The sequence below is a fragment of the Hyperoodon ampullatus genome (assembly GCF_949752795.1).
Source record: "Hyperoodon ampullatus genome assembly, chromosome: 16".
Taxonomy (NCBI): Eukaryota; Metazoa; Chordata; class Mammalia; order Artiodactyla; family Ziphiidae; genus Hyperoodon; species Hyperoodon ampullatus.
Window position 1 is genome coordinate 75085263 of NC_136929.1, and position 20585 is coordinate 75105847.

The window sequence follows — 20585 nt, forward strand, 5'->3', positions numbered from 1 at the left end:
CGCGCACCGCGATGAAGAGTGGCCCCCGCTCGCCACGACTAGAGAAAGCCCTCGCACAGAAACGAAGACCCAACACGGCAAAAATAAATTAATTAATTAATAAACTCCTACCCCCAACATCTTCTAAAAAAAAAGTGTTCCCTTTTAAAAAAAAAAAAAAAAAAAAAAGAAAGGGGGAACTGTGAAAGCTTTTCACAGTGGAAAATCACACAATTCAACCCATCTCAGAATTATCTCTGATGGCGGCACGAAGAACAAGACAGCAGAATAAAATACTGAGGAAGCCCAGCGAAGGACCACATCCCATGCTAATCTGAATAAGATATCAGGAGTATCACTGTCATTGTCCATTTCCTGATTCTGATCACTGTACTACGGTTATGTAAGAGAATATCCTTATGTTTAAGAAATACACTCTAAAGTACTCAAGCATTAATGGGTATCATGTCTACAAACAACTCTAACTGTCCAGGGGGAAAATGTATTTACACATACGGAGAGCAAGGAACAAAACTACAGTAGAAATGTTAACATGCAGGGAATCTGGATGGAAGATACATGGGAATTCTTTGTTTCATTCTTGAAACTTTTTTGTAAATCTGAAATTATAATAAAGAGAGAAAAACAAAAAGGGTGAGCGTCCAGGAGTCAAACAGACCCCTACCCCTCAGCGGCTCAGGATTCCCCTCTTCAAGCCTCAGGCTCCTCACCTCTAAGACTGGAATGTGAGAGCTGTGGAGGGTTTGTGGGAAAGCAGATACAGCAGGTGAAGTGCCAAGCGCGCTGCGTTGCACATGGCAAGCATTTGAGAATATCAGCTATTACTCCCTTGCACAACACAGACAAGACATATACCACAGGCATGGAAACCGCGTGAATATACAAGCTGGGTACAGGCGGGTTTTTCAGGTTCACTTATCTACACTTTGTAATTTTTCTTCCTGAAGATTTATTATGTATGCAAATAAAAGTTATGGAAATATGTGAAAGAGTTAAACTATACTTAGTATGCCCTGTTTAAGGAATGGACTATTATAAAGTATTTTTTAATTGAAAGTCCTTATGGGTATAATTATAAGTTTCTACTATCTGCACAATGTAATCAAGTAGAATAGACCCTGTAAGGAATATGAAGTGCAACTGCATAATAGTGGGTAAAACCTCAGACCTTGGCCTTCACTTACCCTTCAATAAAATGGGGATGATATACTCTCTCAGAGTTATGATGAGAATTAAATTTAAAAATCCACATAAGGTGCCCAGACTTGCTACAAAGTAAACTAAAAATCCCTACCCTGTACACTGTTTTTACTGTTCTGCTTTTTTTTTTTTTTTTGTGGTACGCGGGCCTCTCACTGCTGTGGCCTCTCCCGCTGCGGAGCACAGGCTCCGGACGCGCAGGCTCAGCGGCCATGGCTCACGGGCCCAGCTGCTCCGCGGCATGTGGGATCTTCCTGGACCGGGGCACGAACCTGTGTCCCCTGCATCGGCAGGCGGACTCTCAACCACTGCACCACCAGGGAAGCCCTGTTCTGCTTTTTTAAAGAGAGAAACATTTGTTTAACTTACTCAGCAGGAGCTGTATTTTCATGTTGGAGTCCAGGTGGTGTTTTCTGGGTTCTTAAAGCTATTTCAGCATTTTTTAACTCCTGATATAATAGAGATTAAGAAAAAGAAAAAGCCAATTAAAAGTTAGGCTAAAAATACCAACTACCTCTAGACTGAAACTTCAATGATGCCATTCCTGGAGCTTCATATGCTGTGAGAACTTATGGATGAAGCCGCTTTACAAGGTGCTAAAGCCTCCTTCCAGGCAAGACAAACTACACTTTTAACAAACTTTATAATAAATTTATAGTCTATTTTAAGAAACCATGGATTCCTGTAGGATTTGTGAAGTCAATTCATCCACAGTTAAAGACGGTGTTACTATTTTAAAATCTGTAATAATACAACTATAGAAAACACTATTTAAAAAAAGCAAGGCAGTAGTAATAACCCTGAGGCTGATGACAGCAGCAGTTAACATGCTGGGTACTTACTTACTGTGTACCAAGCCCTGTGCTACAGGCTCTCCTTCTATTATCATGGTCACTCCTCAGTAACAACTCTATAAAGTGGGTGACGAAGTTACAGAGACATTAAGTAATATGCCCAAGGCCACGGAGCTGGAAGACCCAAGACCTGAGTCTAGGGGCCCAATTTTTTATGCCTCACACACTTAACCTCCCTTCCACTCCTCTTCAGGGCCACTCTTATCTCCCAGCCAATGGTTTTTCAAGACTCATAATGCATCTAACCCACTTACGCTCCACATTCCTATCATTTCATTGCTCCTGCAACCTCTATTTCAACATCTATTTAATTTTCCCTTATTTAAAAAGAAGTCTCTTATCCTCACTTTACGTCCCCTGCAGCAACTTCCCGCCCTCATTTTACTGCCCAGCTGTGAAGTCTCTAACGGTCTCTAACTGGCCCTTCCACCTCCGTGTGACCCTCCACCTCAGGCTTCCGTCCTGTGACTCCGGACACGGGCCCAGAGCCTGGACTGCCCAGCGCTGAGCCGCGCCAGGCGGGGCTCCCATGAGGCTTACCGGCCTGCGGGCCCTCCAACACGCCCTGTTCCTGCCTCCGCGCCTTCCCGCCACCCTGCCCCTTCCTCGCGGCCTGGGAACCACCGCCGCAGCTCTCAAGGCTCAACTCTGAGTGTGCCACTACCGCTCCATCCTGCTCCGGAGGGGGGCTGGAAGCGCCCACTGAACCCCCTGCACTCCGTCGTCACACCTTGTCCCTGAACACTTACGTGACTGCTTTAGCTCACTCTCCCTAGGACACTGTAAGTGTTTTGATCCCAAATGCCAGAGGAAGTGTGCTGCACATAACAGATGCTTAAAAAGGTTCTCTGAATTTGTGGACTCAGCAATATAACTTCAACGAACCACGTGGCACCTGCCCTGCCCACAGAAAACATTAACCACGCGACTTATCTGAACTCTTAAGTGATGGCCCCCGGACGGGGCATGTGAAAGACTTCACTTCCATAAGGTTCTGGTCTTCACAATCTCAACGCTGCTCCTTACCTCAGAATTGCTTTTATTTCCCAGAAAGGCTTTCTTTGAACAAAAGGTTTTGGATTTAGTAAGATGGGTAACTCCTTCACTAAGGGAGTCAGAATGTTTCTGTTTTCAATTGCCAATTCACAAGACTGTGGGTACAGCACTAATTCCTGTGTATTTGAAATAAGAGAAACCACAGAGCAAACCCCTTTGAGTTCTCATATAAACTTTCCTCAACTCAACTCAGAGCCATTTTCCCTTAAGGGAACTCTCGACTCCTACCCTCTTCTTTCTCAATCTTTGAGCATTTCACTTAGCCCACCGGACTTTAGTACTTTGGAGTTCTCCTTTTGTCTCTGAAAGACAAGTCTGGTTATGTGACAAGTGTCTCACAAGTGCTTGTGGATGGAATCACCCAGTGTGAGAGTTACAATGGTTCCCATTCTTGTGTTCATTTTTTTCCCTTGAGTTTGCCTCCTCTATTACTTTGATAATGACCTTGTGCGTGTAATTTCATAAAAATTTCACACATGAAATTTAGAATTTCCTATAATGTTTAATCAGAGTCAAAACACTCTCCACAGTCTAAAGGCTTAAGTAACATTCTGTTCCTCCTAGGAAATACATATCTGATGATAAGGGAAGAATAAGTGGGAAGGAAACATGGGGGAATACTTTGTTCATATTTAACCAAAGAATCTGTAAGTGACCAGGAAACGTGAAAGCAGACAATAAAGCCTTTGAATCCTCTTTAAGTATCATAGTTTAGATTAGCTTTTTTTGGTAACACATTTATTAAAAATGTCACAAAGTATTCTCCAATAGTTGACTTAAAGACACATAAGCAGGTACAAACTTCCAGTTACAAAATAAGTAAGTCCTGGGTACATAACCTACAGCATGGTGACAACAGGTAACAATATTACACTGTATACCTGAAAGTTGCTAAGACAGTAGATCTTAAAAGTTTTCATCTGAAGAAGAAAAAAAATTGTAACTATTTGTGCTGATGGGTATTAATTAGACTTCTTGTAGTCACCATTTCACAATAGACACAAACATTGAATCATTATGTTGTACACCTAAAACTAATAACATTATATGTCAATTACATTTCAATAAAAAGACACAAAGCACTTTAAAAATTTCTACTTAAAATATTACCACTTAATTTATGAAGAGCATAGCACTCTGATAAACCCATTAAAAAGGCATATCACATAAAGTTCATTAACAGATCAGGGAAAACTTTAGGGAAAGATTTCTAGGTTGCAATGATCAGATCAAGTATACTGTATAACTGTGAAATATAAAACAAGTAAATCATCTATCATCATTCTTCCGCACTGATGTAAAGAAGATATTTTACGTTATATATTATACCGCCGGGACAAGAAGCAAGTAGACATTAGTGACAGAAGGTATTAGCCTCATTACCATTTTTATTAACTAAGACCTAACGAAACTAGCAAGTCACTGGAACTTAATATCTATAAAGCATGGTATAATTTATATTTAACCACTGACAGATTAAAAAAATGTGTTTTTCCCTCTTGTATAATAATTTAGGCAGTAGGCACGCTTATGAAACAAAGCAATCTGGAGCATAAGCTCTAGAGTTGGATTACCAGGGTCTGAATCTATGCTCTTAGAAACAAAGCTCTCTGTTTTCTTGTTTGAGGTAATAGCAGTACCTACCTCATAGGGCTGTTGTGAAAAATCACTAGGTTAATATATCTAAATTGCTTAGAATACTGCCTCATACATAGTAAACACTCAATAAAACCCAGTAACTATTAGTAATTTAAAAGTATATGCGCTACACAGTTTTCTTATAGCATGTCTGTATGAAACTTCATAATTTTAAAAAGACCTATTTCTATTTGAAAAAAAAAATAAACAAAAATCCTACAATAAAATGACAGTTTACCTGAGCAGTTTCTATTTTCAATTTGTCAATATTGAGAGTGTTCCTCTGTAATCCACTGGCAGCCAATGACAAAAGCTGCTTCAGAGCTTTAATATCTTCCTGCACTTTAAGCATTGCTTTTGAAGACATTCTACTAATTTCTTCTTGGACTTGTTTTTGTTCCTTCACAAATTTCCTAAAAAAAATAAATAAAACTGAGTTTTAAAAAAATACACCTTTGGTTTTATACAGAAAAAAAAGTAGGCTGGTCAGAGTTTTAAGTCCAGGTGTTTTAAGAAGCAACTATTAAAAATTCACCTAAAGTTCACAGAATGGCAGTTACAGAATTTAAATTCCTTTATTTATTTAATTCCATTGTCCTGCGTTCTCCCTGATTTCTAAAAGCACCACGATGCTCCCCAAGTTAAAACGCTTAGGAGGAGGAGAGGGTCCCCCTGAAACACCTCCCGGCACTCCAGTCTGATTCATCTACTGATGACACCTCACATACTTACTGCAGGTTGTCCACGTCCTGGCAGATGACAGAGGGTAGAGTCTCATCCTTCAGCGCTTTACTATCCCTAAGAAAGATGCCACAGGCGCATTAACACCAGAGATCATAAAAAGCTGAAGGCTATCTGTATATTTTCTTTGGAGAAATGTCTCTTTAGGTCTTCCATACCTATAGCTGCTTCACTGTGTTGTACAGCAGAAATTAACACAACATTGTAAAGCAATTATACTCTAATAAAGATGTTAAAGAAAAAAAAAGCTGACAGCTGAGTTCTACAACAGTATGTGTTAAGATACAAGAAAACAGAGCAAATATTCCCCATTTACAGTCTTCTTGGATGATTTTGAAATTCTTTATAAAGAACAATAAACTTCGTGATCTACAAAATAACTAACAATTCATCTGACATGGAGGTTTCTTTTCTAAGGAGATTGGCATCTATTATAATAAGCACACGTAGATGCATTTGACTAAATGTTTAAGAACAAAATAAGAAAATACTACAGGCGGGATGAGATATTAATCTAAGTTCCTCCAGCTCAAAAATTCCATGACTGACTTTTCATTCAGTTCAAAAATATTACAGCATTCACTAAAGGAAGTCTGCAAAACTTCTCACAATGAGCTGCTCACAATATTTTACAACTTCAATCTGTTCTTCAACAAAATAAGACCTAGGAGTAGCTTAAAGGATTGATGACTATTTAAGGAAGACAGCAATAAATGAAACTGGGCTGTAATGGCGGGAGCCGCAGATCTGTACGACTTCGGGGACATAACCCTGGGCAAACGGCAGGCTCTCGCTGCCTCCCCATTTACGTAACAAATACACACAAGATGTTTGGGAGGCAGGAGCTTCGTCCTGCTTTATTTATGTGTAATAGAAATTATATGAGAATACAATCGGCAAGAAAATAATGATCTTCAAATGTATATATGACGTACATGGAGGTTATTCTCCCTCTTCAACAACAGTGAATGGTGCTGGGACAGTAATTTATATATAAAATAAACAGTATATATACATTTTTAATTTGTATATATAAATAAGAAGTGCTCCAAGAGTAAAGTTCCATGAGTTGTTCAACATTTACTAAGTTAAAAAGACACATACATATATTTGTGTTTATTTATATTATTTGGGGAAAAGCCAATTATTTCCTAGAAAGAAATAGTTATAAATTTTCTTAAAGATCTGACCTTCCATAATCTCTCCAGAGCCTATGCTTATTATTTCATTTTTGACAAAAACTTTAAAAGAATTTTTCTTCTAAATACCTATAAGGTTCCATTTACTTCCAACCATACATTGGCCTATAGTTTAATAAGTAAAACTCTTTAATTAAAATATTTTAAAAGTCAAATTGTAAACTTACTCTGGTCTTGTTCCTGTTTTATCACCTAGAAAATTCAAGAAGCTTCGTGTAAAAACAGGTTATTTATCAATGTATTCCAAATACAAATTTTAAGTTAACACAAACTAAGGTATACATAAAAATTGTTAAGGATTTCTTAGAATGCCTCTTAAACAGCATGTGATGTCACGACTTGTCACAAACTCTAAACACAGCATGTTACAGACATGTTTATGTACACATAAACACAGTTATGTAGCTGATTTGCATCTATTTCTTTCAAGGGCAAGAATCTTCCTTTTTCAACTATCTTCCCTGAAAAATCTTCTTGCCTAGGAGTTTAACTCCTGAGAGCTTTATCTGACACTTTTTAAGGCCCTCTTAACAGGCTGCTCCACCTGAGAAAAAAAAAATAAGTTGCTAAAACATCTAAGGCTATTTTTTGAATTATGGAGTTATTACAAAGAAAATTAAGTAAAAACAAGAGACAGGACCTTATGTTTAAATTTTTCATTCAAAGAGAAATAAATCCAAATTTTCTAAGATTAAAAGGATTTTACCAACTTTTAGGATAGTAATTCACACTTTAAAACAAGTATCTCCTACAATAAAACCCATGTCCAATTTTTTAAATCCCTATACAGACATAGGACACTGAATATTTTACAGCTTCGGGCATCATGCCATTCTAAGCCCTTCCAAGCGGTCAGTGCAGTGTGTATATACGCACTCCAGCTGGACATGCTTTCACCAGAAACAGAACAGGTGTTGGGAAACAAAAAACAAGCAGATCACACATACAGAACCAACAACCACAAAAAAACCGCAAAATGAATTTGGGTTGGAAAAAAATTTTTGAAGAATATTAGGCATGCCAAGAGCACAGCAAGAAGGGCATTTTCATACTGGTTGGTGAGTAAATAAATTGGTAAAACCTTTCTGGAAAGCAATTTCACAATATATGCCAAGACACTCCAAAATGTCCCTCCCTATAAGCCAATGATTCAATTTCTAGGTATCTGCCCTAAGGAAATAACCAAAATATGAACAAAATTTATAATAAAAGCACACAGCATCTTCTGTGTGCCTGGCTCTCCTAAGGTTTTACAAACAGCAATCCTCAAACCAACCCCATGAAGCAGGGACTGTTATTTCCCCTACTTTACAAAAGCACCGAGATAGCCTGAATAAGGTCACAGAGGCTGTGAACAGCTAAGCCAGGATCTGCAGCCAGCAAACCAGCTACAGAGCCGACACTTAACTACCACACTAGGTTGCCTCTCTCTACAAGGATACCCAATACAGTGACGCTTCCCAGAGCGAAGATCTGGAAACAAACACTAACAGCAGGATGATGGCTGACTGCATGATGACACATCCATTCATAAAACTGACATGAAGCAGCATTAAAATATTTGTAAAGAACTACGGACACTGACGAAAACTTGTGATATATTACACGAGAAAGAACAGGTTACAAAACATGTACATGGCCCCGATTTTTAAAATGCATATTAAGACACTCATTAAGATAGTTACATAAGACATATGCACATACAAATCTGAGTTGTCTACAAAAATAAAATCTTAAATGCACAACACACACAAAATTTGTGAAATATACTGCAAACTTAAAAATAATACCTTTACTATTGAATATTTAACTAACAATCTTCCAGACCTAGGAATTTAAGTTCCCTCAACAGGACTGTTAGAATGTGAAATTAAGAGTAACATTACTTACTCTTTTTATCTGATGAGCTGCTAAAATCTATACCTCCAAGGCCTTCGTTGCCAGCAGCTGAAGTAGCTGCTGCAGTTCCCAGAGACAGACCTAAAGCATTTTGTCCAAGTCCTACAAGCAAGCCAGATGCCACTCATGAAGTTCCTCAGTCTTTATAATGATTTCCCCACTGACCAAAGCACTCAAATACATTTAAGTTGGATCCCAGATTATTTTCATTCTTGATTTAGACAAATAGTAAGATACAAGTCTAGAGCAGGCTTTGGACAAAGACTGATAATCTTGCTTGGATTCAATGGTATATGTAGTTTGAATGATGTGATTTTATTTATTAAAACGGCCAGAATATATCTGTTCATGGATATTTGTGGATACTTGATTTTATTTGTTGTTTGTAAACCCTCTCTATCAAAGCAGTTTTAGTTTGCATATTTTCAGGTGAATATATCTTGTCTTCCAATCATGCTTTGGAATTCTATACTTTTAAAATAATCTAGTATTGGATGTGTTAATTAACTTGATGGGGGGGAAACAATGTATACAGTCAAATCTTCATGTTGTACACTTTAAATATCTCACAATTTTATTTGTCAATTATACCTCAACAAAGCTGGGGGAAAATAAATAAAATAATCTAGCATGATTTCACAAGATTTTAGTATAATATAAAGCAAACAGTTCTACTACTAATGAAATTTAAAGAACTGATAATTAAAGACTTGAAGTTCAAACATCAAAATTTCACGTTCTCAAGTTTTTTTCCATTAAACTTAAAAAAAAAAAGTAGACTTCACTTATTTAAATCCTACTTCACAGACAGAAGGAACTGGAGCTAGACTCTAGTAATCTTAAGTCATCAATGTGTACCTGTGAATCAAGTAGCAAAATTTCAAAGATCCTGCACTGGTAAATCACATAAGTCCATGCATTCTCAAGCTGACACAATTGTGTTCTTTTTAGACAAGATGCTACTTACTTTAAAAACAGGAAACAGTAGGATATACTGGATAAGAGCATGGGATAAATGAAAACTGGATTTAAATCCTGACAATGTGTGAAAAAACAGAGCTGAATAAATGTTATGAATTTTTAAAAAACCAGTGGCACCTTTAGGTTAACATAACCATAAAGTAAGCATTGAATATTGTGTCAAAGAGCCTAAGAAAAATCAGAACAGACCTAAAAACTCAATAACGAGACATAAAAACTACCCTCTAACTCTTGTTTCTATTATTTTTGTGTTTTGCTCCCATGGGAATCTTTGGGAAAGATGTTTAAATATTTATCCTGCAAAGAAATGTACGTTATAGTCATCTCATCATTTGGTTATTAGAAGACACCTACAAAATTCACTATAAAAAAATCATTTAATGCTTGTTTTTAATGTCCTGACTTCAAAGCACTCTAACACCCTTTCCTAACATCTACAACAGAAAGCCATTCCCAGAACCCGGCTTATGAGGTCAAGTTGTGCCACAATGAATTTAGAGGCTAAAGGATTCAAGACTATCCAACTGCCATTTATTAAAAAGACAAATTTCTCTAGAATAGTTTACTGACTCCGGAAGCAGGCTCTTTCTTGCCTCCTTACCTCGTCAGTCAATGCTGAGAAAATGCATTTCTAAAATATGGCAATCATGTATGAACTTTATTTTATAATTCAGTTTTTACACTAAAAGGAAAACATAAAGGCTCAAGAGACCACATGATCTGCACAAAAGACCAAAACAAAGACAGAGTAAATTTAAACATGAATATTTACTCTTCTGGAGAGTAAATATCACAGTTACCTGATGCCGCTGTGCCTGCGCTTTGGAAAAGCGGCCCTCCCAAACCCGCCAAGGCTCCCCCTAAAGAGAGGCCTGCCGGTGCGGTGGTGGCTGCGGCTGCCGTCCCACTCAGGCTGCTGAGAGTGAATCCTGTGGACGCTATAAACAGAGAGCCCGTGAGCCCCCGAGAGCGCGAGCATCACAGAAAACACAAGACACTTTCTTAAAAACTGACGTCATGATAAACTTGGCTCTTGAGAAAAACCACTCACTAAAGCTGACATTATACATACTTAAGAACAGAAAGAAATAGTACCTTTAAAGCAAAAACCAGTGACAGGAATAAGGGCTTTGGTTAATACCAGCATGGTATCAGGTAAGTGACTCCAGACAGTAATAGAGTTTTCAACCCAGGCTACCAACTCCACACTCAAAACCGGATGAATCCTAAGCCAAGCAAGGTTTATGCAAACTCTTTACCCTTCCCTGTCACCAAAGTGCACCTTGAAAACAATGCAGACATGTGCCCTCTCACCCGCTCCCCTGCTTTGCTCTGTAAAGAGACCAACTTCCAAGAGGGCCTCTGCTGCTTTAATGCTCAAGGCTGGTCTTCACAAACCAGTAATTCAGTAGGTCAACACTGCTGAATGACTGAAATAAAAATTCTCCCCAACTGAAGTTATCTTTACCAAAGGTGGATACCTACATTCACTGACCGAGTGAAGTAAGAACTCAACCAGAAAATGCCACCCTTCCCCGACACGCCTCACCTGCAGGAGTCGACGTCAGAGCGGACGAGAGCGTGAGACCGCCAGCCGAGGCAGACGTGACGGGCAGCGCAAAGGGTGTGGCGGACGCCGCGGGTTTGCTGAAGCCTAAGCTGAAGCCTGCCGTGGACGCAGAGGTGGTGGTCGGCGGGCCTGTAAAAAAACAGCCCAGCTTACTGTAGCCGCATGTGTATTATACAGGTACCAATCTGGAACCTAGAGGTCTACTTCTCGTAGATGGAACAAAGGTCTATGTACTTATATACGTACGAGAGAGAAAAGCCATTCACCAAATCAGGGTGCGTACTAAAGACGAAAATCCCATCTATGTGGTAATACTGAAATTCAATTTCAGCCCTACCTCTAGATACACCTAAAACGGCACTTCCCCCTCCTCTCCTTTATACTCAACAGAAAACAGTCCTTCTTCTCCAAGACTATTTAAAACATCTTCTCTGCTGCTTGAAATCCTCCCCCTCTGCTTCTGTGTCTGTCAGTGCCCTCCAGTCCCTTCTGTCTGTCTCCCTCCTCGGTTCACCTCTTTTTATTTTTTTAATTGATTTACTTATTTTTGGCTGCATTGGGTCTTCGTTGCTGTGTGCGTGCTTTCTCTAGTTGCAGCGCGTGGGGGCTACTCATCGTTCTGGTGCATGGTCTTCTCATTGCGGTGGCTTCTCTTGTTGTGGAGCATGGGCTCTAGGCGCACTGGCTTCAGTAGTTGTGGCACGTGGGCTCAGTAGTTGTGGCGCACGGGCTTAGTTGCTCCACGGCATGTGGGATCTTCCTGGACCAGAGCTCAATCCCGTGTCCCCTGCATTGGCAGGTGGATTCTTAACCACTGCGCCACCAGAGAAGCCCTCGCCTCTTTTTTAAAATTGAAGTATAGCTGATTTACAGTGATTCAGCTGTACAGCAAAGTGATTCAATTTTATACACATACACACACACACACACACATATTTTTTCAGGTTCTTTTCCATTATAGGTTATTACAAGATGTTGAATCTAGTTCCCTGTGCTATACAGTAGGTCCTCGCTGTCTATCTGCTTTACACATACTAGTTGTGTATCTCTGTTCACTTCTTAAATGATACTGCCTATGGCTCCATTCTCGCTCCCTCACTTCCTGAAACATCTCACCCACTTTCAGAATCTCACTATAGGTTTATGTGTCTAAATCTACATCTACCTGAGTCTCCAAAGACTAGCTCTACCTGGATGTCCCTCTGGACTCCTACACATCTCCCTATAAAAAAATTTCCTAAATCCCCCAGGGTCAATTTGGTTGCTCAAGCCAGAAATCATAATCATCCTTGACATCCCCTTGCTCCCCTGTATTCTATCAGTACAAGTCCTGTCAATTCCACTTCAGAGATATCCCTGGATTACAAACATCCTCAAAAACCTTAGTTCAGGCCATCTCTCTCTCAAGAACTATTACAATAACCTCCACGATCAGTCTCCTCCAACCTCTCATCTACTCTTGGAATTATCTCAGCTACTTTAAAAAAGAACAAAATAATATGCTGGTGATTCCCCCAACTTAAGGTTCCCACTAAGTCTATACATTAGTCTTTAAAATAGATTCTAAAGGCTTGGTACCCAAAACCCTTTCCTATGTGGTCCTAACCCGCTCCGCCAATCTCCTCTTCCTACCACGCCTACCCTCAGAACCCTGAATTCCAAGAGCCAAGTACCTTTCCTATTTCCATGGATCCTTTAATGACTGGGCCTCCGCACTCTCCACTCCTGCCTGGAACAGTGCTTCCTGCCCCGCCAATCAACAACTCTCTCCTCCTCCTCAGCCTTCCTAGTGCCTTTCCTGCGTCTAGAGCGCGTATCAGATGACACAAGAACCCATCGTCCTGCCTGCCAGCTCCCTTTACCTCACAACAGGCTGAAGGTCTTGCGCAGGGACCAGGGGCCCCTGCCCTCATCAGGGTCCTCCACCACATTCGGCTTATAATCCGTGATCAAGGCACTGTGTAGACTCACGGCCACAGCCAAGAAGTAGTAGTTATTCAAAGTTACTAAACGGAGAAATTATGAATGACCTGCATTTTGGCTTCTCCTGAAGGCACTCAGAGAAAAAAAGTCAGAAACTATGCTTCTGGATCGTCCTTGCCACAAGTGGAAGTCCGTGCCAGAGTAACGTGCTTTGAAAACACGCATAGGCTCTAAAATCTCAGGACAGGATCCAACTGCTTGCCCTTGTAACCAGTCCTGTCCGAAACCTTGGTGGCAGACAGACGTGCTTTCTGTTGATAACAGGTAAGCGGCATCTAAGTGAAGAAAGTTCACCAATCTTTATTTCAATTTTAAGTTTATATTTAATTAAATTAAGTAATTTTAATTGAGGTTCCTCACTGTCCTCTCGTCCATTCAATGTCCTCTCGTGCCATTATTTCCTGGCATCCAGGTCAGGGTGCTGTCACCCTGGTTACCCACATTCCCTGCAGCATATCACGATAGAGAACCACGATATTTTTGAGCTGGAAGGGAATTCAAAAACTTTTTATTCCAATACCCTCATTTGACAGATAACTAAAAGCTGCCAGATAGGACCATCTAAGGCCTCACAATTATTTAGAGGTACAACTAGCGCTTAATTCCAAGACTTCTGGCCTAAAGTTTGGTTCTTTTTTCACTAAAAGGGCTTAAATGACTGAAAAATATAAATGTGAAATAAATTTTGACAGAAAAAGACAATTCTGTATTAAAAATTTTTTTCTGAACTAAAAAAGGATTACATAATCATCAATTTTTAAAAAGTAGTCAAATACTGAACGGTTCTTTGAAAAGTCAGTATCTATGATCTATATTCAGTTCCTTATATGTTTCTTCTATAGCCCAGCTCTGTGAGAGATTAGGAAAGAGTAGAAAAACCACAGATCTGGGATCTTTCCTCAAAAATTCTTACTCGGAGTTAATCTTGTAGTTACAGCTGTTGCTATTCCTGGGGACAAAAAGAGAAATAAACTTCAATCATCAGTGGCAGATGGCATTCTTTTGGCCTGTAACAGGGCAAGACTTGGAATCACCCTCAGGGAGTGATAACACTGCTGGTAAGACTAACGGGTATCACAGTATCTTCCACCACAACCACTGCCTAACACAGCGTTCCTTCTATAGCACTGGTTCTCGTATCACAGGCTGTGTATAATTTGATCCATTAGGGATTAAGAGTTGTAAAATGCGGGGCTTCCCTGGTGGTGCAGTGGTTGAGAGTCCGCCTGCCGATGCAGGGGATGCCGGTTCGTGCCCCGGTCCGGGAAGCTCCCACATGCCGCGGAGCGGCTGGGCCCGTGAGCCATGGCCGCTGAGCCTGCGCGTCCGGAGCCTGTGCTCCGCAACGGGAGAGGCCACAGCAGTGAGAGGCCCACGTACCGCAAAAAAAAAAAAAGAGTTGTAAAATGCAAACAACTATTGCCTATAACAAAACGCGGCAAGGAGGGAAAAAAAGCTAGTCCAACCAAAACACCGGCACTGTCTCAAGAGGCACATTGGCTGGTCTCACGTTTACGCCTGCAGTTCTTCCACGGTCTCTGTAGCTGTGGAAAGTGCTGCAGTCAAGGCTAGCAGCTCAATGCAAAAGGTGGTAACACAGACCAAGAGACTCTGAGGGCAAAGAATAAAGGTAAATAAGGAAGTAAACTTTTAAAACGGTGGATCCAGTGAAGCATATTTTTGGCTTATAATAACAAAATATCTGTATTTTTTTAAAAAAACTTTTTATTATTGAAATGTCCACCAGAAACCTTTACCTCCTGCCCTTTTCCCAGTGCAACAATTGTTTTAATAATTTAAAAAATCTGAAACATCTCTTAGGAATGTAAATTATAATGTTATAGCAAAATAGGAAGCTGACTGTCCCATATGCTAAATTAATTAATGTCCAAACTGTAAACTTGACTCAATCTTCACCAAGATAAAACACTGCATTATATAATCTAACATAAACTTGAATTACTTTAATTCATTACTTTTAAATAGATCTATTTCCTTTCATTCTTAAATGTATGTGTGTGTTGTCCTTCCTTACACTGAAGTAAGTCACAGCTAATGGCTGGCCCTATCTCTGACCCTTGATCCCACATCCCTGTCTGCCTTTTCATCTCAGTATCTACCATTTTTTAGGTCTACCACCAGTGACGATCCTTGTAAAGGGAGGAGACACCGGACAGAACCTGCAAAGAATGAAGACCCCAAACCCACTCCCCGAGAATCTGACAACCCTCCTTACCTGAGCTCGTTCCTCCTAGAGTGAACCCAGTGGCAGGTTTAGATCCAAAGAGCCCGGTTCCAAAACCACCAGAAGGAGCAGATGTTGTCACTGGAGTTGCCGTGCTCCCGAGACTCCCAAAACTGAGCCCCACAGAAGGATTGCTTGTTCATAGAAAACACAAAACAAAGTCTACTAGGGCCAATACTTATTTAAGGGAAACGCAAGTTAGCTCCTCGAGGTTAACTATTTCTCCATTTAAGCATCTCACAGATCTCCACAGGATACAAAAGTAATCACAACTCACCTTCAACCAACCACGTTCAAATATTTTTCTGTTCTCTATAAAAATAAATCCACATACAAAATTATTCTTAAAAAATGCAACACCAGTCTTCAAGAAAAGCAGAATCTATAGCAATTAGGATTTCAGATGCCAAGGAATCATAAACAAGATCACATATATTCTGCTTTCACCAGTTTTTGTTTGAAAGCTAGCGTATTTTAAAACAGCCATAGGAAATCCTACAAATATGGATCATCTTCCTTCTGAACTATGTATGTACAATTCACACTGCTAAGCTCATTTGTTCTTCCCCGACTGCTAACATAAAGACATGCCCAGAAATAGGAAAGTTACTCGAAGCTGTCCCCGCCACCTCTCTGTTGCTGTATCACCAGCCCTGGGGGTGGGGATGAGGGACAAGAATAGACATACCCTGGCACGAGGAAGCTGCAAAGCAAAGCTACCCTCTGCAAAGACTGTGTAAGATCAGCAGAAACCCTCTTCAGAGGTTCTGAAAGCTTAAAAAAGAGCAGCTGATGATAACAAGTGATGTGAACAAAGTTTACAGCTTTTCAACTGTTCTTAGCAAGCTGCAGAGGCTCAAATTTGCTATCTATAAATGGTAGAACAAATTACGAAAACAAGCCAAAAAATCTTGACAATTTGACACTTCAAAAATTATGTCGGAGAGTTAAGAGAGATTACAACACGTATAACATAATGGGAAATCCCGTTCATGCTATATGTGTATCTTTATTACTTCTCTCCCTGGCCTTCCACATAGACATAAACACCATGGCGGAACTGCATGTCAGTTTTTTTAAAAAGCTGCAAAGCCTGTGGCATTTCAATGGAAGAGGCAAGCAGTAGTGCTCTGGCCAGGCTCCGGTACCAGCTCTCCAACGTGCTGGTACTTGTGCGACATAACGTTTCTGGGCCTCTATTTCCTCATCAGCAAAATGGGAATAACAGTACCCACCTAAGATTTTTTGTAAAGATTTAGAGATTGTGAAGGGCAAATGAACTTCACTCAATAAACGCTGTTGCTACTGTTATCATAAGGAGCACTTATAAATTCAACTAAACATATCATGTACAAGGTTCTATGCCAGTTCATCACTGTGAGGGGAACGGAGAAGGAGGAGTTTTTAAGGAAGGAGAACTTGAAACCAGTCATCAACACTGAGCAGGAAAAAGGAGAGGTTGCACCCTAACTGTGTCTTTCCCTATGAGCACGTGTGTACGTGCCCCTCGGTGTATATAAGCACAGGGGGCTGGCAGAGCAGGGATGCAAGGTCTAACCCAGAATTAAAGCACAACTGAACCAAAACGTATTTTTAAGAAACATTTTGTTGGCAAATTATGAAGAATCAAATTAAGGAAATGTTTATTATGCTACCCTTCCTCCCAAACAAGTCAGTAACCCATGTTTTTACTGCTATTCCATAAATACACAAAAGATATACAGTGAAAGTATGTATTTTTAAGACAAAGTATTTAAAATTTCTTGACAATTTAAGACAATGAAGTGTTTCACAAGTTCATAAAGTTGAAAACATTACCAGAGAAAATATACCAGAGTAAAATCTTACTTTACCAGAGAAGCAAAGGAGAAATTTCTGTGGCAGAAATATTCACTTAAAGAAAAACAAAAAGCTACCTCAGACCTAACCAATTATTGCCTCAACCAATATTATCTGCCAATTCCTCAACAAGGACATGATGTTGAAAAGCCAGCAGACCCTGCCAGATGAGGAACGGAATCTTGCCTTACCGTGGACTTGGGAACTAACCTAACCTAGGTGCATTTACCAAAAGAATGTTAGGCCTCCAAACCAGTACTCCAATGGGCAGGTGTTAGACCGTCTCTCCTTTTATTAATTTCCCAAGCCTTTCTACAGCATGTATGAATTTTTCTAGTTTATTGCTAATAATTCATTTACTCAATCATTCAACAAGTATTTATAAAAGCCCTGCTAGGCACTGTCACAGGGACTCGGAGTGGCAGATGAGACTCAGGCCCTGCCCTCAGGAAGTTTCCAACCAGAGAAAGAGATTTATCAATCATTCATGCATTCAACAAATAACATATTGAGCTCCACTGTGTCTCCTGGAAAACAAGCATGAAAAGATCTCCACCATCATGGAGCGTAAACAAGTCAACAAAAAATGTAAGGAACTGATCCAACTGTGGTAAGTGCTATGGTACAGGGTAAGGGATGGAAACCTCTCTACACTGACAGGTCAGAAAAGGCTTCCCTCCGATGTAAGCACGTGAGTCCCACAAGCAGGCATCAGCTGAGCACAAGAGGTTGTAGGGCAATTCCAGGCAGAGGGAACTCCCCTAAAGTGGGAAGGGGTTTGGCCTTCACCTGAGGAACTGAGAAAAAGCCCAAGTTGTGTTTTTCAAACTAAGATCAGGACCCATGAGATGAGCAAAAAATCAATTTAATAGCTCACAACCAGCATTTTAAAAAAAGGAAACGGAACAGAATAGAAAATATCAGGCCAAAAAAAACCCAGAAAATATCAAAGTGCATAGAAAATATCAAAGAGTAAGGGTAGTATCTTTCACTGAAATTGTTTCAGTTACTTATTTGTATGCCTGTAGATGTTATTATTTTCTTTTTTTTACAGTTGGGTCTGGATCGCTGAATTGGAGCAAACAGAAATGAGAAGATGGGCTCAGGATGTCTGAAGAGGTTCCAGACTGGGCCTTGCAGACCATGGTAAGGTTTATTTTTACTTCATTCCAAGGATAGTGGAAAATCACGGAAGGGAGGCAATGGGAATTTTTTTTTTTTAATCTGGCTACAACGTTGTAAAAAAAAAAAAAAAAAAGAAGTTGATGTAAAAGCAGTTGAGACAGCAACTGGGATTCCAGGGAACTAATCAAAGTAGGAGGTGATGGGAGCAGTTTTCATCTAACAGGAGAAGGTTACTGGTTGAGAAGCTGGCAGGAGTCATTAAGTATTACGATCTTTCATGTAAGCTTCAGGAGAGCAGGATTTATTTATCTTACCACCTAAAGGGGAGCCTACTACTTAGGAATGCGTTCAACAAATATTTGTTCCACGAATGACAAGAGCCTGCAACAGGGTGGTGGCCCTGGAAATGAAGCAAATGGCAAGTAAAGCATTAAAATGATCAGGCCTTACTGATTAAGTGCACAGACTGACAGCACAGGAGCTATTAAGGAGAACTCCAGATTTCTGACTTCACTGTGTAGTCTTTGCCCACCCTACCCCCTCCCATACAGACAAAACTGAAGGTTTTTTTGCCTTGATCTTCCAGCTTCGGGAGCTATCTTGTAACTCATTCTAGGCACACTAATTGATTTAATGATCTCCATTTTTATCTTCAGAAGTTTGAGCTCTAAAGAGCAAACCTCGCATCATTAAAATGATCTTTATTTTAAATGCCTCTTTCTGGACGTCTGCTGGCCAAATTGTTATCACTTGAGGAGGTGAGGTAGCAGGCTGCACAAAGACGATGACTATGGCGCCTACATTTCACAATTTAAGTAAAAGACAATGAGAGTCAGCACAATATCCTCACCTGTGATACACTAATTTGCACATACTGTTCAAAACTACCACCAAAAAATGCTGTAACAAGTATTTTGAAACCAAAAAAAAACCCAAGAGAACAGATAGGGCCCCATAAGGCACAAAAGGTTTGAAAGTGCGTTTAAAATAACCACGAAATCATTAATGTCCCAAAACATATATCCTGCAATGGCGTCTCAATTATCGGGGAGAAACTTGTCATTGTCCCCCTTACAATTTCCTATTAAGTCTCTTTTTCTAAAAAGAGCTTAGATCCAACAACCTTAGCTCCATTCATCCCTCCGACATTCACCGGGCGCCGGGATGGGCCCAGAGAAGCGGCGAAACCGCGGCCGGGCCTCCGCGTGGAAGCCGGCGCCCCCTGCCCCGGCCGCCCGCGACCCCCAGGCCACCCGCCCCCAGCCCCGCCGGGAAGGAGGCCGCTCGCGGTTACCTAGACGCCGCGGTCCCGAAGGAGAAACCGCCGCCCGTGCCGCTCCCGCTGGCGGCCACGGTGGAGGAGCCCAGCGTGCTGCTCCCGAAGGAGAACCCCCCGGACATGGCTGCGGGCTTGGCGCAGTCGGCAAGCTAATGGCTCGGCTCGCCGCTCCCGCCTCAAGGACCAAGCGGGCCGGGCAGCATCGCTCCCACCCAGCCGCGACCCTGCGCGAACGCGGAGCCCAGCGGACGCGAAGACCGGTCCGACGGTGTGGAGATGGCGCAGGGCGCGTATACTGCGGCCGCCCGCACGAACCTCCAGGACCGCGACAGCCACGCAGGGGCCGCTGGGAGTGGGCGGAAGGGAAGGAAAGGAAGGGGAGGGGAGGAAGGGGAGGGGAGGAGGGGGAGGGGAGGGAGAAGAGGAGGGGAGGGGAAGAGGAGGGGGAAGGGGAGGGGGCGGTGCCTGGAGATCCTAATGGGACAGTGTCTCTCTCGGTTCTTCCTGTTTTGGCGTCTGTGCTGACGTAACTTTTGCATTATGGCTGTTTAATCTCAGTTATTGCTTATATCCTTGCCTCGTGAGCAACCCTTAAACATAAGGGAAATGGGGCTTTAAAGAGGAGATTCCCTCTGACGGGGGGATGAGGAAAGGCTTGCGGGCGGTGGTGAGTTCGAGGTGCTGCCTTCATAATGCGGATCCTTATTTTTCCATCAGGGGTTGTTACATTACTCTTGCAGAGGGTTTTCCTACCTGCGATTTCTTCCAATAAAATACGTCTTATAAGCAACCACCGTATTTGCTTTCCTAAAACAATTCCCACCAGGACACTGCTTGATCAGAAACCGTGGGACTTCCCGTGTGGCGCTCAGAGTCTTACACATCACGGATCTTTCTAACCTGACGTCTCACAGCTCCCCTTAATGCAGCACTTTCTCCTGCATTGAGCTTGGGCATTGCCACCTGCTATGGACTG

At 41.1% G+C, this 20585-nt stretch overlaps 1 protein-coding gene across 5 annotated transcripts in view; it reads right to left on the bottom strand.

Annotated features, from left to right (window-relative positions):
- The window catches only part of NUP58 (nucleoporin 58), a gene marked incomplete at both ends in the record, with an annotated part of 44195 nt that extends 24464 nt beyond the window's left edge, over positions 1-19731 (bottom strand). For 3 of the 5 annotated variants that reach the window (XM_079722042.1, XM_079722041.1, XM_079722039.1), the window contains 10 exons: positions 1570-1649; positions 4987-5161; positions 5481-5546; positions 6856-6880; positions 8579-8689; positions 10369-10506; positions 11118-11267; positions 14035-14070; positions 15358-15500; positions 19625-19731. In XM_079722042.1, the coding sequence (XP_079578168.1) occupies positions 1570-1649; positions 4987-5161; positions 5481-5546; positions 6856-6880; positions 8579-8689; positions 10369-10506; positions 11118-11267; positions 14035-14070; positions 15358-15500; positions 19625-19731 (1031 nt within the window). The remainder of the gene's footprint in view (positions 1-1569; positions 1650-4986; positions 5162-5480; positions 5547-6855; positions 6881-8578; positions 8690-10368; positions 10507-11117; positions 11268-14034; positions 14071-15357; positions 15501-19624) is intronic. The other 2 variants (XM_079722043.1, XM_079722040.1) reach the window with 1 other exon arrangement.
- Positions 19732-20585: the final 854 nt, after the last annotated feature.